Source organism: Astyanax mexicanus, chromosome 6 (assembly GCF_023375975.1).
Source record: "Astyanax mexicanus isolate ESR-SI-001 chromosome 6, AstMex3_surface, whole genome shotgun sequence".
Classification (NCBI taxonomy): domain Eukaryota; kingdom Metazoa; phylum Chordata; class Actinopteri; order Characiformes; family Acestrorhamphidae; genus Astyanax; species Astyanax mexicanus.
In genome coordinates, this window is record NC_064413.1 from 15,023,105 (window position 1) to 15,041,898 (window position 18,794).

The following is an 18,794-nucleotide window of genomic DNA, read 5'->3' on the forward strand; positions in this document are numbered from 1 at the left end:
GTTGGTATTTTCATAACACAGAGACTGCCTTTAAAACAACAAGATTATTGTTTTAATTATTTCGCTTAACTAATTAACTAGCTGGAACTATATTTTTCGAGCAGTGAAGAAAAAACAAATTACACAAGCCGAACAGGCAAAACTCCATAGCAACAGTCGCCGCCATTAATAACATGAGACAGTCGCTCTAAACCAACCTAAATGTAGTTTAAATTATTTTGTGGGCGACATATCTAAATATGAAAATAATTTAAATTACATTAACCAGGATAAGCGACGTGAAGGACAGAAAATGTAAGCATAGCCTGTGTGTTACACTATACAGCTCTGGAAAAAATAAGAGACCACTTCAGTTTCTGAATCAGTTTCTCTGATTTTGCTATTTATAGGTTTATGTTTGAGTAAAATGAACATTGTTGTTTTGTTCTATAAACTAAAGACAACGTTTCTCCAGTGGTTTGCAGTAAGGCCCTTCTAACCCTTCAGAGAAGAGGTGACAATAGGTGCATGTAAATCATTACATAAGATTTAATCAGGAAATATATATTATTGTTATTGTAAACTATAAGCATATGTTTTATAAATTAACTAAAATAAAAAAACAGCTACTAATTCAAATAATTAGTCTGCGTTTTTCAGTTGCTATAGGACTCTTATCTGACTGACAGCTGTTCTAACCAATCAAAGCTTTTTAAAATTGCTTCTGCCCCCGCGTGTCTGCAGGGACCCTTCTCCTGATTTTGAGATGGGAGTAGTAATGAGTCTATTAGCAAAGTCGCAGGACAATCTAACCAATCAGATTCATGATTTTCGTTCCAGGGGCGGGGCCATGACTGTCTAACCCCTTCTCGGTGCTGTGCAGAAGGTGCTACGCATTGGTATAGTGTAAAACAGAGCACATGCTGGATTAGTTTAATAGTTAGCTAATTATAATGGAAATGCAACGGTAAATGAGACAAATATTGTGTCATATCATATTAAAAAGCCTTTTTAAAGTGTTGCAGTAGGGGTACCCACTATATTAACTGCACGCCACTGCGTTTAATAAAAATGTTGTCATTTAGAGCATGTATTTGCAGAAAATGAGAAATAGCTGAAAAAAACAGAAAAGATGCAGAACTTTTAGACCTTAAATAATGCAAAGTAAACAAGTTTATATTTATGAAGTTTTAAGAGTTCAGAAATCAATATTTGGCGGAATAACCCTGGGGTTTAATAACAGTTTTCATGCATCTTGGCATGTTCTCCTCCACTAGTCTTACACACTGCTTTTGGATAACCTTATGGCACTCCTGGTGCAAAAATTCAAGCAGTTCAGCTTGGCTTGATGGCTTGTGATCATATGGGAGGTAAATCCTGCCAAAAATAAAACTGAAATGAAAACACTAAAATGAAAATGCAAATACCGTTTTGCTCTTTCTTTTCCCAAACATGTGTGAAAATATTATGACAAAATTAAAAACGGAATTAAATCACTTCATTTGCAATTTAATTTTTCACTTGAGCATGGGTCATACGTGACAAAATTAAAATTAAAAAGGATTTTTGCCATTTCATTTTTATTGCCATTCGGCTATTTCATTGTCAAATCTAAAATGAAAAAGCTAATTATAAAAAGAAAAATCAAAGCTTCACTTTGGGCTTGCTTTTTCTCAATGAACTGCATAATAAATAAGAAAACTAAAATCGAAATGCAATGGTAACGTTTTTATTTATTTTCCTTTGCAATAGGCTGCATGTCTGACAGAATTAAAATGAAAACGCAAAATGGAAAAATAAATAGCAAAGTGAGAGTTTGTGATTCAGTTTTTGGTGTGGACTGCGCTTTATGCTGGTCTGGATTCCGCGGGTGGATCCGTAGTTGTAGCCCCGCCTACTGCTAATTTACATATATTTGCATGCTGGTGAAGTTGAAAAAGAAAAAGAAATGTATAAAAAAAACTAAATCACCAGCAGGGAGCGCCAGTCTTCCTTTGCGTTTTCCTTAAATTTTTGACACTTAAAGCGCAGTCCACACCAAAAACTGAATCACAAACTCTCACTTTGCTATTTATTTTTCCATTTTGCATTTTCATTTTAATTCTGTCAGACATGCAGCCTATTGCAAAGGAAAATAAATAAAAACGTTACCATTGCATTTCGATTTTAGTTTTGTCATTTATTATGCAGTTCATCGAGAAAAAGCAAGCCCAAAATGAAGCTTTGATTTTTCTTTTTATAATTAGCTTTTTCATTTTAGATTTGACAATGAAATAGCCGAATGGCAATGAAAATGAAATGGCAAAAATCCTTTTTAATTTTAATTTTAATTTTGTCACGTATGACCCATGCTCAAGTGAAAAATTAAATTGCAAATGAAGTGATTTAATTCCGTTTTTAATTTTGTCATAATATTTTCACACATGTTTGGGAAAAGAAAGAGCAAAACGGCATTTGCATTTTCATTTTAGTGTTTTCATTTCAGTTTTATTTTTGGCAGGATTTACCTCCCATAATGATCATCCATCTTCCTCATGAATATATTCCAGAGGTTTTCAACTTGGGAAACTCATCATTTGTAAGCGGTTTCTTATTTTTCTCCAGAGCTGTATTTTAAGCATTGGTGGGTATCTGTATATTTAATCTTTCTGTAACTATGACTGAGGGGTCAATCTCAACGCTCTGTCCTGTTATCTGAATTAATTCTTAGATCTTATTTGTTTATTTTTAAAACACAGATTTTGGGAAAATCACTAGAATCTGCTTAGTGTCCTCAAGCTATTAGCATAGCTGCCATTTAGTTTTTTTTTTTTTTTTTTACTAATTCTATACTAAAAACTTAGTCCTGTTACTTTCAGTCCTGTTACTCATAACATAAAAAGTAACAGGACTGAGTGCCAGTAACAGGAGTGAGTGCCAGTAACAAAGTAGAGTCCCCTGGTTTATTGATTTATTAATGTGAATATTAGTTAATGTAAACCATTTTATTCCAATTCTTTTTGATCCATCATTGATCCATTTTAATAAGTTTAATTAATTGCATTATAATAATAATTTGATCAATTTCAGGTTTGGGTCTTCTTTAAAAGATAAAAATGGCTTTGCATCTTTTAGAAAAATACAATGTGCATGCATATAGTGATTTTATTTGTCATTCGTTTTTCCCCAACATTTTCAACGACAAGAAAAACAACCTGTGAGCGTCCTATTGCAGGTAGAAAGATAGAGTAGACAATTCAAAGACAAAAACAGTTTAGAACCAATTAGGGAGACTATAACTGTAGTTAGCTAACTGTAACTTCACATTGGGTTAGAGTTACATGTACATAACACAGCCAACACAGCCCATACAATCACAGACTTCACAGTCAGTTCATGGATATTAGGTCTAACTACAGGTGAGCATCTAAAAAAAGAGCCAGTAACAGAATGTATGTATTAAGTACACTGAGTTAAGGTTTCTGTCATTTCTGTCATCACGTATGAACATTTAACAGTGAATAGTAATAGAGGTCAAAATAGAATTAACAGTAATAGAAACTGAAATAAAAAAGAAGGAGAAACTGTGTGTGAGAGAAGAGATTATAAAATTTCGGTACATTATAAAGTTTACACATTTACTGTAGCTGTAAACAGTAATAGAGAAAGAATGTATAATTAGTAGTAAAAGATGAAATCCATCAGTTGTGCGTAGAGGTGGGTAATCCAGGTCCAGAAAGTTAAAATCCACCCCAGGGTTTTGTACCAACTGCCTGGGCGGCTTTGCTACAGCTAAACTTGGGATGGGATGGATTTTTATTTTCTGGACCTGGATTACCCACCTCTACACTACTACCACCTCTAGTTGTGTACAGGTCCGTGACAGAATGATAGAAAAAAGCACCATCTACAGACGGTTACTTATATCACAACAGAGTTTCGCCTCTCTAGAGCTTCTATATCAGGGTTCGTACGGTCATAGAAAAACCTGGAAAAGTCATTGAATTTGAATATAGCAGTATCCAGGCCTGGATAAGTTGGAAAAAATAAAAATACCCAGAAAGTTTTGAAAATGGAGACTTCAATTGTCGATGGAAAAAATACGTCAGCACAGAGTTAATTCAGTAATTTAGCTCTACACAATGGAGCTCTCAGGATCTGATACACATTTTATTATTAAAGATTCCGTGTCAACATTTTATCTGATTCATTGTAGACCTACTATAATGAATTTTTGGTTTAATTATCTATGTCTGCACTGTTTTCATTAAAAAGCATTAAAAAGTCATGAAAAAAATTCATGGAAATGTATTGGTAAATGTATGTAAATGGAATTGGTTAAAATGTGTATGAACCCTGCTATTGGATAAAACGCTGCGTGTATACGTTTGTTTGTTTAATAACGACCGTATTTATTTATGGCCATACTGAATATAAAGTGACCTATTTTGTTTCGTGATTTAGTCAGACTTTTTTTCAGTTGGAAAAAAAATAAAAAGTCGAACAAACAACTGAACTACAAATCCCAGAAGCACCAGCGGGCGAGTGTTTTAACCAATCAGAGTTGGAGTTTACGTTGTAACAGTGAAATGCGTCCTGACATGTGGTGTACATGCCGTGTGGGAGCAGAGAGGGCTAGACTGTTTTAAATCGACTTGTAAGTAAAAAAACAAAAACAAAGCCTTTACCAGTGTAATAACGCGTTACTTGGTTGTATTAGTAACTGTTATAGCTATATAGCTGTTGGTTACATGAAATATGGTAAAGACAAAGTGTGTGTTTATGACTTCAGTTGTGTAGCTTGAAGCTATGTGTGTTGAAAACGAAGTGGCCATTTTTATTCCTGGGGATTTAAATTATATTTGTACGCCATGTGGCTAAATTTAAACGTATATGTATGTCCAGCTTGATACAGCCAATAATATTGTAACTTTGAGCAAAACGTCAGTAAACAGCTTTTTTGAGAGTTTATTGAATGCATTAATACTAGTGCTAAAAATCAGCTGGGCACTGCTGTTTATTTCCTTTTCTCACTTTTAATATATGAAGATCTCAGTTGTTTTTTATATTGTTCTGGAGAAAAAGGTGTCTCACATGGTATTACATGGTATTCCAAAAAGTATGATTAAATGTTTTGTATTTGATAGTTTCACATAGTCGAACCCTGGCTGTAGGATGACTACTATCATTGGCGTAGGAACCGGGGGGGATGGGTGGGACATGTCCCACCCAATATTGGAAACAGGTGGATTTGTCCCCCCCAAAAATTATATCGTTTCGCTCAGATCAGCTGTACTATTAATGAGGAGACAGACCGGACCAATCACGGAGCCAGTTCAGGTATTAAGTCCCGCCTCTCAGCACAAACAGCCAATCAGCTTGCTGGTTTTGCGGCCCGCGGTGTGCTAGTGGGGGAAGCCCCGCCCCGTCGCTGTGAGATTTAGCAGCGGGATCGGGCTGCAGCAGCTTCAGCTGATTAAGATCTGGATATACGGGGATTTTTCTAAAAGAAAGGTAACGATAGGCTAACCACATAAACTGTGATGATGTTTCTGATAGCTGGTTAAAAATACAAGACTCTAAATCAGCACACAGTTTAAACCCACTGTGATTAATAAACTGCAGCTGTGTGAGTGAGTTAGCTTAACTTTGGAATTAGATAGATTGGAAGTCAACGTTAAAGAAAAAATAAACTATATACGTAATGTTCAACTTGCCCTGTACCTGATCAGCTAATCACTGTTTCATTTTTAAACTGTCTTTATTAATTTAGGATTACAGGATTTACTGTGAGCAATAATGAACAAAAATTCATTTAGTTAACTAGTTATCTAGAAGCCAGATGTAGTGGATAGTCAGAATTTAGTACAGTACTTTATGTTTGTAGTTTAAAGCAGTTTCTTAACCCTGATCACTGCCCCAAAATTGTGTTTTCCACCTGATCCAGCTGATCAGCTAATAAACAGTCATTTACTGAGTTTACTGAGTTTAATCATGTATATCCAGCAGTGTATTAGACATCATACCACCACTTACTTTATTAAATGTCTTTAAAGCAGAGAAAGCTCTAGAATATGTAGAACACTGTTAATATTCAGTAGAATATGTAAGAACAGGGTTCACAGTAAGGCCACATGTCCTGACGTTTATAATTAAAATCTTTATGAAACGTAAAGTTACATTCTTTTACATAAAAGGACACCAATCTTTAGAAGAGCTCTTAATAGAAAAATAAAAGCGTAGGATTTTTTTTAAAGAGTGGAGAAAATGTAAATATACAACAGAATTGACATGCCAATACATGATAATAATAATAATAATAATAATAATAATAATAATAACCAAATCTGTTATATTATTTTAAATATTAGGTGATAACTGATCATTTTTGTCATATGTATATGTATTTGCATAATTTTTTCTTACAACAGTAAATGTAATGTGAAGTAACATGTTTAGGTTGTAAAATCACCTTGTTAACTAATAAAAAACAAAATACAGAAAAAAAATATTATTTGTGATTAAAAGTAATTTCCACAAATGTTGTTCTAAGAAACTATAGGGTGGGCTTGGGTTCATATTGGCAAATGTGTCCCCCCCAATATCAAACCTGCTCCTACGCCCTTGACTACTATACACTTCCAGGCCAAAATAAAGTCAGGTCAGGTTGCTGTGGCACAGTTTCCTTATGTTTCTGCATTGTCACAACATTTATTTATGTTGTATTATTGTTTGCATTATTATTCCCAAAGATCTTGTATTGATGCAAGACCACTGAACAAAGTCTTCTCCAGCACATCTCAGTGGGGTTAGGGTCTGGACTTTGTGGTGTTAAATGATGTCTCATGTTCCCAGAATCCTGCACTCTTTCACAATTTAAGCTCCATGAATCCTAGCATTGTCATCTTGGGATATTCCTGTGATATCAGGGAATGAGACAGCACAGAGAATTCATCTTCTGCCACTCACCATGTCTAACTGGTGTCTTTAGCATCTGCCTATCCTCTGCAATTGATAGATCTGAGCTTCCACCTGTTTTATATAAAACTTATTAATAGATTTATAAGTGTGATGACTTAATCGATTACCAAAATAATCATTAGATGCAGCCCTATGGTTCAGTATATTTAAAAAATTAGTATTATTAATTAGACCTAATTCTTTGGGTGCATAATGTTGGCCAACTGCAGCAACCCCAGATTATAGCATTGCCCCCACAGGCTTGTTTGGTAGACACTAGACATGATGAGTGCATCACTTCCCCTGCCTCTCTTCTTACTCTGTTGTGCCATCGCTCTGAAACAGGGTAAATCTGAACTCATCAGACCACCTGACCCTTTTCTGTTGTTCTACTTTGCTCCCTAGCAAATTGAAGCTGTTTTTGCCAGTTAGCCTCGCTAATAAATGCTTTTTTTAAGATTATACAGCGATTTAGTTCCAATCCCTTGAATTCCTTTTGCATTGTGTTTTTGGAAATGCTCTTACTTTGTATACTAATATATTCCTAGTAATGTTTTTATGACTTGATTTCAGTCGATGACTTCATTCCTTCCTTGAAGATAATGTTTCCCCATTGTCCTTATTCTTTTTAATAATGAATTAGACCTCAGCTACCTGCATCAATTAGGGTTAAATAATAACTTGTTGCTAAATTAAACATATTCACCCATGTAGTAATTATCCAATGAGGGACTCTTACATATTCGCTTGGTGAAATCCAGGTGGTGACCTTTTTGGCCAGGCAGTGTATTTATACTGGACCCATATCCTTGCATTGTAATTCTAATAATCCTGTGTGGAACTGATGTCTAAATGATAATGTTGTTACAAATTACACAACGGCTGTGATCATAATCTGAAATTGTGTGTTGTGTTTAAAGCATCATCACTGTTACCATGGCAAAGAGTCCGCATCTTCAGTCTGAGGACTCATCAAAGAAAAAAGAGAAAAAGAAGGCAAAACCAGCTGCCAGCGAGGACAGCGTTAAACAGATTGTGAAGGACAAGAAGAAAAAGAAGAGGAACAGGACTGAAGATGAGGTGTGTTTGTGTGTACAGTTTTATTATAGTTTAGTTGTACAACTGCATATTGTCGCTGTGTTTTAAATCCCACTGTACCAACATATTGGAATTAGACATGCTGCCATTTGGTTTACGAGAGTCCTATTCTACATGCTGTGAGTTGGAGTGGGTATTTACACATCTGTCAGCAATTATTTGCAACTTGAGTTAGCTCAAAGTATTTATTAAAAGACATGTGTGCAATGTGAATGCAAGGTACTGAGAATGACCCACAACCCAAATATGTGCTCAGTGGTGGTCTCTCCTATGGGATCCTGACCATTGAAAAACAGAGTAAAAGGAGGATAATAAACTACACAGAGAAACAGATAGACTTCAGTCTGTAATTATAGAACTACAGCGTGCAAAAAGATGTATAGTTGTGGGCAGTTTCACTGACATGAACTGAAAATTAAATACCTTGTGCTTGACCTAATCAGACAATAAACAACAAGAGAGCAAAAACATAGTCCACAATCCTAAAGGATGTGTTCACAGTGTGTGTTTGTCTCTTTACAGGAGCCTGAGGTGTGTGTTCCTGCTGACAATGTCATAGAAGTGAAGAAAAAGAAGAAGAAGAAGCAGAAGGAAACCGATGCAAATGACAGCACAGAATTTATAAGCACGGTGTGTGAACCTTTCATTTTGTTAGGATCAGTTAGAATGTTTCTGTACACTGTCTCACTACATGGTGGTGCTGCATGCTTATTTGTAGACACTATACTTATTACACATGTACGGTGGCCGAGAAAGCCCAGCGCAGTGCAAATTGAAAAGCGCTGCAAAAGCACAAAACACATCCATCAAAATTACAACACAGGCGCAGCAAATAGAAAAACGCGCTGCAAATAGAACCACAACACAACGGAAGTGAGTCACAACACAACGGAATTTTCCCGGGGGACCTTAAAAGATGCTGTACCAGCTGTATACAAAGGACAATAAGTGGCAAACAAGCTTCTGAAAAGTAAGTTATGTTTATTACCTGTGATTACCACGGTTGTGTACATATTATTAAAAGTTCTGCTTCACAAAACGCCTTGTTTGCCACTTATTGTCCTTTGTACACATAGTGAAGTCCGAGACGTTACTGAAGACGCAGCTTAGCTGGTACAGTATCTTTTAAGGTCCCCCGGGAAAATTCCGTTGTGTTGTGACTCACTTCCGTTGTGTTGTGGTTCTATTTGCAGCGCGTTTTTCTATTTGCAGCGCGTTTTTCTATTTGCAGCGCGTTTTTCTAGTTGCAGCGCGTTTTTCTAGTTGCAGCGCGTTTTTCTATTTGCTGCGCCTGTGTTGTAATTTTGATGGATGTGTTTTGTGCTTTTGCAGCGCTTTTCAATTTGCACTGCGTTGGGCTTTCTCGGCCACCGTACACATGCACATACAAGCACTGTGTTCAGAGGTTTACTACACTATACTTTTTTTATTTGCACAAAAAAACACATTTCTACAAATGTCTTCTTGCTGACTCAACATATGTATTGTTTGCTAAGACTTTTTGTAAAGGCTTTTTGCTTAATCAACTTGATAGTTATATCATCTTTTGTTAAATTGGATTTTCTTTGTGATATTTATGTAGATGTTTATAGATGTAAGAATTTAGGACTGCATTGTAAATAATTATTGTAGGAGTTGAGGTTACATATTGTATCAAGTTTCAAACCACTTAGATGCAAAGGCTGTGTTGCAATTCTGAACAGCTGCTGTTGTGTTCTGTGTTAAACAGGTCCAACCCTTGCATGTTCTATCTTACAGACATAGACTTTAGTTTGTAATTAAACTGGCAAACACTGACAAAATATGACAAAAACTGGTATTCATATTCACTAGCAGTAACTTTATTCATCTTTAGGGTGCATAATCTCAAAATCAAGATAATGACAGGTTTAAATATTCCATCCATCCATCCAACCAACCAACCAACCCCTGGTTATACGTCTCCGTCACACCTAAGCCATAGCCTTCTTCTTGACGCATACCCTGTGCCATAGCTTGATGCGCACCTCCCTGGAAATGTTACTACGTGTGACAGACAGCCGCAGCTGTGATTTGTTCGCCAGCCACGCGTTACATCCAACACATTTTGGCCTTTTAAACAGCAGAGCAAGACAGAGCCACTGATATGCGCAAGCAAAAGCTGGATATGCATAGGCTACGGCGTAGGTTCGATGCAGACGTATGAATTGGCCTTTAATGTTATCAGTCTCTCTATCAGTCTGTCTCTGTATCTAACATGTTTAACATGTTATGCAGCTTAAGTAGCAGCTTAAATACCACACTTCATACGTCCACTTAAAGCTAACAGCAGTGTTGACTTACATGTAGTAACCTTTGTGTTTTAACCTCCTATTTGTAAAAAATGCCATTACTTTTTTCAGAGGTATCAGACTTCAGGGGCCTACTAGTCCATTTCCCTGTTACTGCTCATAGGTTTTATTTACCCTTTCTGTAACACTCTACTCAGACCCTTCTGGGCTCATACTCCTTTTCTCTCTGAGCCTGGTGAGCACATGTGTTGTGTCTGAACTGCTCTCTCAGGCACCCACGAAGGGGCACATGAGTCATGTCTGTGGTTCGTTGAGGTGCAGCAAGGCAGTGTAGGTGGTGCTTCAGGAAGAGATTCAGTTTGCGCCGGAAAGTTTTTCCCAGCAGGCCGTAGACCAGCGGGTTGAGACAGCTGTTGGCACATGCAGCCAACGTGACCACGTGACCTGTCAGTGGGTACTGCTGCCATAGTGTGCTGTTGCCTCGCCGCCGTGATGGTTCGGTTGCCCCGCACAGCAGGTGAACACATATGAAGACATTTTCAGGCAGCCAGCAGACGAAGAAGACGCCGACTGCGGCCGCGATCATCCGAAGCGCCTTGGCCCGACGTGGTCGCTCTGACTGCAACAGCGCATGGCCAATCAGGGCGTAGCAAACACCCATGATGCAAAAAGGTACAGCAAAGCCCAGCGTCACCTCCAGCCACTGGACCTCAGCTGCGGCCGCAAAGCAGAAGCCCCGCCCCCAGCCGTGTTGGGCATGAGCTGTGGCGAATGGCAGCAGTGTGCAGGCAATGGCCGCCACCCAGATGACAGTGCACATGAGGCTGGAATGGTGACTTAGCGAGTTGTGGGTGGCAGCTAGAGAACGAGACGACAGGCCGGTTAGAGCCACACAGCGGTCCAGACTCATCCAGGTGAGGGAGAAGACACTGCTGTACATGTTGATCTGCAGGAAGAGCGCCATGCAAGTGCACAGCACAGCATCATCATAGTAATGTCCACTCAGGTTGAACACTTCTATCAGCGAGTCCAGCACCAGCACCAGGTCAGCCAGGGCAAGGTTGGTGAAGTACAGGTCTGGGTTGCTCCTTCGCTGGCAGGGGTCCAAGTTCACCAAAAGGATCAGGACATTACCCACAAGGCCAAGCGGAAATAGGAACACAGTGTAGAAGCAAGATAGGAGAAGGTTGACAGCGTAAAAATCTGTTTCAGTTTGATTATCACCAATCACAGGCCAGGAGAGGAAGGATATATTGTTTGTAAAGGTTAAGGGCCCGTCCATCTTCTATCTTCTTGCACGTTTAGCAGATCAGTTCCAGAGCATCATAGCAATGAAAAGGGCTCTATTTCTCCTTTGGCTCTGAAATGGTAAAAAAAAAAAAAAAAAACATTCAATGATGCGTTAGATTTTACTCCTCATTGGTCAAAGTAAATTAACATACACTGCCTGACCAAAAAAGGCACCTGGATTTAAGTAAGTAAAAGATGTGGGGTTGATGCTGCAGTTGGTCTGCAGGTTTAGGTTCAGCAACAGTATGTGCTGAAAGAATGAGGTCAGCTGACTACCCTAATATACTGAATATAGATCAGGTAATTCCTGGATCAATAGATTTTTTTCTTCCCTAATGGCACGGCCATATTCCAAGATGACAATGCCAGGGTTCATGGGGCTGGAATTGTGAAAGAGTGATTCAGGGAGCATGGGATCATCATTTTCACTCATGGATTGGCCACCACAGAGTACAGACCTCATTGCATGATCTTTATGAAAAATTAACACTGGATTGAAATAAATATTGTGACATTGCAGAAGCTTATAGAAACAATGCCACAGCGAATGTGTGCTGCAATCAAAGATAAAGGCGGTCCAATCAAAAATTTGTGTGACCCTTTTTTTTTGTGGGTGGAGACTTTTTTTTGGCCAGGCAGTGTATTACCCAATGTAATTTTACACCAGTTAGTCTTTAAACACTAACATGCCAGTCATCAAGGGGCATGGAACTAAAGGAGAAATCCTGTGTAAAATGGACTTGAGATGTATTGAAATATGAGAATATAAACTTTGTCAAATCGTCCACCTCCCAACAGGCTTACAGTGGTAACAATAGGGACATAGCATTGCTCTACATGCTCATGTGTTGAAGTACTTTGAGCTTGTTAATGGTGTAAAAATAGCAATTTCTATGCTTGGACAATGCTATGTCCCTATCACTAGAATTGTAAGCCTGTTGGGAGCATCGGTTAAAAGCGCTGTATTTCAGAATGCTGGAAGTGAACGACACCCCAAGTCCATTTCATACTGGATTCCTCATTTAAATCTATACACAAAGACAATCCAAGCCAGATGCTGCCAGTCACGATATAGGACACTTAAAATCCAATAATTTATGTCTCCTTACCGTGGTCCTGCTTTTTTTAGTGTTTAATCTTTCTTACTAGACAATACCTCACATCCTTTACAGGTGTGGGCGTTTCCCATTGTCACCTGTGGTCAATACTTTATGATCAATTTACATTCTCCAATTCCATGACTTGTTTTTTTTGGCAAGGTTTTGGCCAAACAGAACAGAGCTCATTTTCATAGACTCATAGACATTCTAAAAACACAGTATCAAAATAGCCTGTTAGTCCTTTTGGGGAGAAACAGACATTTATATTAAGGTTTAACATGATTGTGTCTGGTAAATAAAGGCACAGCAACCATTTGCTTCTTGCTAATATGATAAACTGTCTAAGAAGTTGGCCAAGTAAAAGTTCAGCTCTGTTGAAAGATTTTGTTTTGAAATAAATGATCTCAACCATCTCACTCATTGTCCACTATGCCATGCTTATACCCACTAAAGCTAGCCATGCTAACGCTAGGAGTTACTTGCCTCTAACTTAGTTGTATAGTTATAAAGTGGTATAACTGTAGTTTGGGTACTTTCTATTGCAAAACAATACAGACTGTAAATACAATTTCTATGTAAAACAGAATGATGGAACTTCTAGATTGTAACTTACCTTTCCGTGTGCAGTTCTTCCAATCCTGCATGCTGTGTGAAAATAGAATCTCACTGCGTCTAATCTTATGCACTTTCTCTCTCTCTCTCTCTTTCTCTCTCTCTTTCTCTGTATCTCTGTATCTCTTTTATCTGCTAGGTTAATGGATACTGAGTGTCTTTTGTAAATGTGTAAATACTGGAGGACCGGTCAGACTCATACAATCGCCCACACTGTTTACACTAAACAAAATGTTGGACAAATTCAATAGGTTGCAAGTGACAGACAGACAGATGGGCTGACCAATACACAGAGTTCAAGAACGGCATGTGTGTGTGTGTGTTTAGGGTAGTGTGAGTGGTAATCAGATGGTTGAATGCACAAGTTCTTAGAAGCGTTTATTCCATGTTTTATATATATATATGTGTGTGTGTGTGTGTGTGTGTGTGTGTGTGTGTGGTCTTATATAAGGGTTGGGCTAACCTTAGCCAAGTGGCCCATTTTTAAAAATAGATTTGTAGCAATTTTTTTATGAAATAGCTAATCAAACAAACTAACAAAAATCATTAGCAAAATCATTAATGTGGCCTTTTCAAAATATATATGTATATGTGTGTGTGTGTGTGTGTGTGTGTATGTGTATATATATATATATATATATATATATATATATATATATATATATAATATAAACTTTTGCTACTTTGCTAACGTTTGCTACTTACTTTCTATCACATTTTTGTCGCCACTACAATGATTATATCAGTACACCTAAATATAATAAGTCTGTGTGGCTGTATAGTGACTCTTTGTAAACAATTTAGTTAATCTGATCAGAGGAGGATGGGTCCCCTCTTGTGAGTGTTGGTTTATTTTCCAGCCCTGATGGAGTTTTTCCTTGCCGCTGTTGCTAACTAGGGGTTTTTATGTTTTGTGTGACTTTGTTCCGCTACCAGATTGCTGTAAAGCAATGTTGTGACAACATCAGTTGTAATAAAGGCTATATAAATAAATTTAAGACCAAAGAAAGATTGCCCTGTGCAGAGGTTTGGCAGAAATCTTTGCCTGCGATAGATTTTTTTTAGCCTACTAGAATTCTTTCAGCTGATATAAGTCTACAACTTCTGAGAACTTTGTTCAGACAGCTTCTGTTTTTGGAAATAAGACAGTCCCCTCTGGAGCCTGGAATGTGAGATATGGTCAAATTGGAGGGATGCAACAGAGTGGTGGAGGGATCCGAGGATTTGTTGTTGTAGGCTTGCTTTTTTCATTGCAAAATTGTATTTAAATAATGGATATATATGAATATTAACCAGTCCTTTCTGTCTCTCTCTTTTTCTACTACACTAATGCAGAGTTCAGACGGTTTAAAGTGTGTAGAAGATATGCAGCAGCCTGCAGAAGAAAAGATGGATGTGGAGAAGGATGAGATGGAAGAGCTGACCCCAGAGGAGATACGGGTACTGGAGAGGAAGTTGAAAAAGATCAGACGAAAGGAAGAGAAGAAGAGATTACGAGAGGAAGGAAACAGTACAAAGGAGGAGAAAAAGATCCAGAATGTTGCCCAGACACAGGCTCTCAGTTACCTCACATGGTAAAGAATAACACCACACACACACACACACTTACATACAGGTGTTACAGGTAGATGCATTATGGAGTACTGAATATGGGGATAATAATTAGACTATTCTATACATTCAAAAACACCTAAGTACTGAATGTACTCTCAATTTCACAACACCAATGGGTAGACAAATCGGGTGCAATAAGTAGTTAAAATTTTTTTACTTTGCATAGGGAGAATGCCAAAATGTCTATGCAAAAATACACTCATAGTGCATCTATTGTACACTATATGCTACTGTTCAAAACATTTGAAATTACTGTTTTTGATCATTTTGAATCAATTTGGTTCTAAAGAAATGGTCATGAAAGCAGCAAAGAACCTAATAATTTTGTGTACCAAAATATCTTTAAATTAGGCCTGGACAATAATTCGATATCGGTATTTATCGCGATAAGAAATGTTTCAATAACGGTGATATCAGTTTTGTGGTATATCGATATGTATTAGAATCACGGACAGGCGTTTTTTACTGGCGTCAGCTCACCCCAGAGCTCAACACATTCATCCCCCGTAGCTGGGCTACGTCAGTGCGTGATGACGTAACCACACAGGCACGTAGCCAAATAGGCTAGGCTAGGCAAGGCTAGGTTAAAATGGCTAGGCTCGGGTCCGCTTCGCTACTCAGCACATATGTCTCGCGCTGGAGCCAAACAGAGCCGGGACGAGCGGATCCAAGGCTAAGGTAGACTCGATTCGGTCGGCCGCGGGTCCGCTCGCTCGGCCGCGGGTCCGCTCGCTCGGCCGTGGGTCCTCGAGGCCGGCCGCGGGCCCACTCGCACGGTCCGCTCCCTTGCCGCTTTGCTGCAAATTGTGCCGGAGAGTGCAGCCGACCAGCAGCGGTAATGTTAATACATCTAATCTGTTCCACCACTTCAAGCAACTCCACTACATACAATATTTTTCTTATACTGACTGAAGCACTTTTATAGCTTATGTTGTAACTAAGTTATTCATAGTTGATAGAGCCTGTAGGTTTGTTTATTTGACGGGAAAATCTTGTTGCTTTTATGTATATAAAGGCTTCTTGTATTCTATATCCTAGTTGAAACACGTTTTAATCTGTTCAATTTGTTCACAAAGAATAAGAAGCTCTGCCTCTGTTGTAATTTAAAGTTTTTTTCATTGGTAATAGTTATATAGGCTTATGTTTGACAGGGATGTCATGTTATTATTTTGCTATATGCAAATAATATTGAGCATTCATTTATTTTGACTACTTTTATTTCTAAAGTATTAAAGTTTTTGTGAAAGGAGGTTTCAAAGTCTTAAATAAAATTTTCAGACAGTAGTAGGTGCAGATTTCCATTAGATAGATAGATAGATAGATAGATAGATAGATAGATGTGCATATAATGAGGGTATCTGATGCCAGCAATACAAAAAGTGCAAATACACAGTTATATAATAATTTAAATTTGCAGTTCTGCAGGGATTGCAGGGCTTCTTAGCAGTTTTCTGAGGCCTTCAAAGTATTTATATCAATATCGAAATTATATCGTATCGACCGAAATTTAAGGAATATATCGTGATATAAATTTTGGCCATATCGTCCAGCACTACTTTAAATGTCTTATCTTCAAAAATGTCTTATCTTCAAAAATGTCTTAACACAATTTGGAGAGCATGAAGGTCAAAGTCACTCTGTATAGAAAACGTTAGTTCAAATCTATAATATGGTAAATTAAATAAAAACACATGGGTTGATGCAATATGTCCATATTGGCCTTCCTCAGAGAAAAGCGCTTCTGTTTATGTACATTAAACTTAGAGTTTAGCAGCGGTTAGCAGCAGCGGTTAGCAGCAGCGCTAGCTGCGGTTCACAACGCTTAGCATAAGCAAATGCTGCTCAACAACGATACACTACAGCGCCAGGGCGATATCAACTAGTGGTTTGTTCCACATAGCTTGTTTTAACACAGCAAACACGCAGTGTACAGTTCAATATACTCTATATATACAATATATATATATACAATATATAAATAGAGCTAGACCAAAGAATCGCTTGTCTGTTCTCAGACAATTCTAGCCAAAGTATTCTAATATTGTCGTGCTGTGCAACATGTTGCAGTCAATCAGCAGAAAGATATGGAACTGTAAATAATGACATTTTAAAAAATGCAGAGAATAATGTGCAGGGCTAGGTTTCCTACGATCCCTGCTAAACACTGAACAATCTCTACCTAAAGGCTAGGAGGCCCAGATTTTTCTGAAATGAGTGAGAAATCTGTGTAACATCATGTAAATGCTTTGTATTTCAATAGTTGTTTTGAGGTGAAATATATGATTTCATAAAATTCCTAATCCCACATTACCTGTAAATCTACTTTTTAAATATTTTAAGTATTTAAATATGTCACAGTACGTTTTGAGCACATAAGTAATTATTTCAAACGTTTATACTGTTATTTTGTGTGTGTTTGTATCTTATTTTGCAGTTGGTCAGAGAAGCGAGAGGAGTGGAAATTTCAGAAGACGAGGCAGGTGTGGTTACTGCAGCACATGTATGACAGTGAAAAGGTATGGAAATTTAAAACAAACACCAGCAGATTATGGAAGGGTGTATTTACACCTATGGTTCGTTTGATTTGGTTTATTAAATGTAATACATTTGAAAAATTAGAAAGTAAAAACTGTGTGAGAATATTCTCTCTGCTTGTTAGCCAGAACAGTTTGAAGTGGGAAAGTGAATACAGAAAGAATGTCTTGTGTTCTAGACTAATTCATCTGATGTGTAGCTTAAAATGGAGCAACATCAGATATTGCATATGTTTATATGCAATATATTGTTTATGTAGTAATTATATGGCCAATAAATAAGATTAATCTAAACCTGTAGAATGCACGTGTGCTCAAACTTGATGTACTAGTTGGGTCGGCTTGAGGTGGGATACATTTTTTTTCATCCTTGGCAGAATCACAGGAGCTATACAGCCTTTAAGCTCTTTTTAAAAAGTGCACATTATTCAGACATCTTTGGCCATTTCATTAGAACATACAGAGTGGTAATATTTAAATCATGTTGTAACAGAGGCATCACTCCAGATATTGGAGGTCTGTTTATCTTGCTATTACACCACTAAAACCCTCAGTTACTGCTGTCATTCCCTTTTCACAGCTTTATTTCTTGACATTGCATGAATTCCAATCTGGCTGTTCAGACAGATTTTAGCTACTTGCTACTTGCACATGTTTTGTAAATGTAGTCAAGGACTACTGGTAACGAACATTTTCATGCGCACCAATGACTGACATCCACACTCCTTTCCTCAGGTGTCTGATGATCATTTTGCAGTGTTGTTATCGTATGTGGAGGGTCTGCAAGGAGTTGCACGAGAGACCACTGTGCAGAAAGCAGAGGCACTAGTCCGATGGGACGGACAGGATGGTTCAGAAGGCAGTGCTACCAGAGAAGAAGCCCAGAAAAGAGCTCACAGAGCCAAAGAGATCGTTCAGATTCTCTCATGATCACCAGAGCAGCTTCCCTCTATACCTGTCTGTACAGCAGAGCCTCTAATTACAAACCATGAGGACTCTTAAATTCTGAGCTGAGCCAGTAGAGGATAACACACACACAATGTACCCAGTAGTGCGAAGAAGAACCACAGACACATGTAAACCTGTAAATATCTGATGTTAAAGTGCTTTTATAATAAAGATGTTTCATTTTGTGTCACATAAAAATTGTTTCTAATAGTAGTTCTTTGTAATTACTTCAGGATTTGTCTTGGAATTTATATTCTCCCTTGATTGGTGAATGTTGCCTCTTACTATTATAAAGATTAATAATAAATGTACATAATAAACTTCAGGAGTTCTTTCAGTCCCAGGGAAGTATATGTTTCTTACACCATTACATCAAGGAGATATTCTACAACAAAAGATAAATTAAACAT

At 37.7% G+C, this 18,794-nt stretch overlaps 2 protein-coding genes across 3 annotated transcripts; one reads left to right on the forward strand and one right to left on the reverse strand.

Moving 5' to 3' along the window:
* Positions 1–144: 144 nt before the first annotated feature.
* Positions 145–18,582, forward strand: LOC103030387 (uncharacterized protein C7orf50 homolog). 2 transcript variants are annotated; one of them, XM_049480356.1, is made up of 6 exons: positions 145–294; positions 7,839–7,998; positions 8,539–8,646; positions 14,624–14,862; positions 17,337–17,418; positions 18,172–18,582. In XM_049480356.1, exons 2-6 carry the CDS (start codon positions 7,855–7,857, stop codon positions 18,364–18,366), a joined length of 768 nt encoding a protein of 255 aa, XP_049336313.1. In that variant the 5' UTR covers positions 145–294; positions 7,839–7,854; the 3' UTR covers positions 18,367–18,582. The 2 variants fall into 2 exon arrangements, with proteins under 2 accessions (XP_049336313.1, XP_049336312.1); XM_049480355.1 differs by lacking the exon at positions 145–294 and adding an exon at positions 4,494–4,615.
* LOC103030072 (G-protein coupled estrogen receptor 1-like) lies at positions 9,746–11,544 on the reverse strand (the record flags this gene model as incomplete). The annotated part of the gene is made up of 1 exon (XM_007256825.3): positions 9,746–11,544. A coding segment is annotated over one exon (1,065 nt), but the record flags the coding sequence as incomplete, so codon positions are not given.
* Positions 18,583–18,794: the final 212 nt, after the last annotated feature.

Excerpts from the sequence above, each read along its gene's own strand:
- LOC103030387 (XM_049480356.1), top strand. The coding sequence starts at position 7,855 with ATGGCAAAGAGTCCGCATCTTCAGTCTGAGGACTCATCAAAGAAAAAA. Across the intron at positions 14,863-17,336 it reads GCTCTCAGTTACCTCACATG|TTGGTCAGAGAAGCGAGAGG; the intron begins GTAAAGAATAAC and ends CTTATTTTGCAG. Across the intron at positions 17,419-18,171 it reads ACATGTATGACAGTGAAAAG|GTGTCTGATGATCATTTTGC; the intron begins GTATGGAAATTT and ends TCCTTTCCTCAG.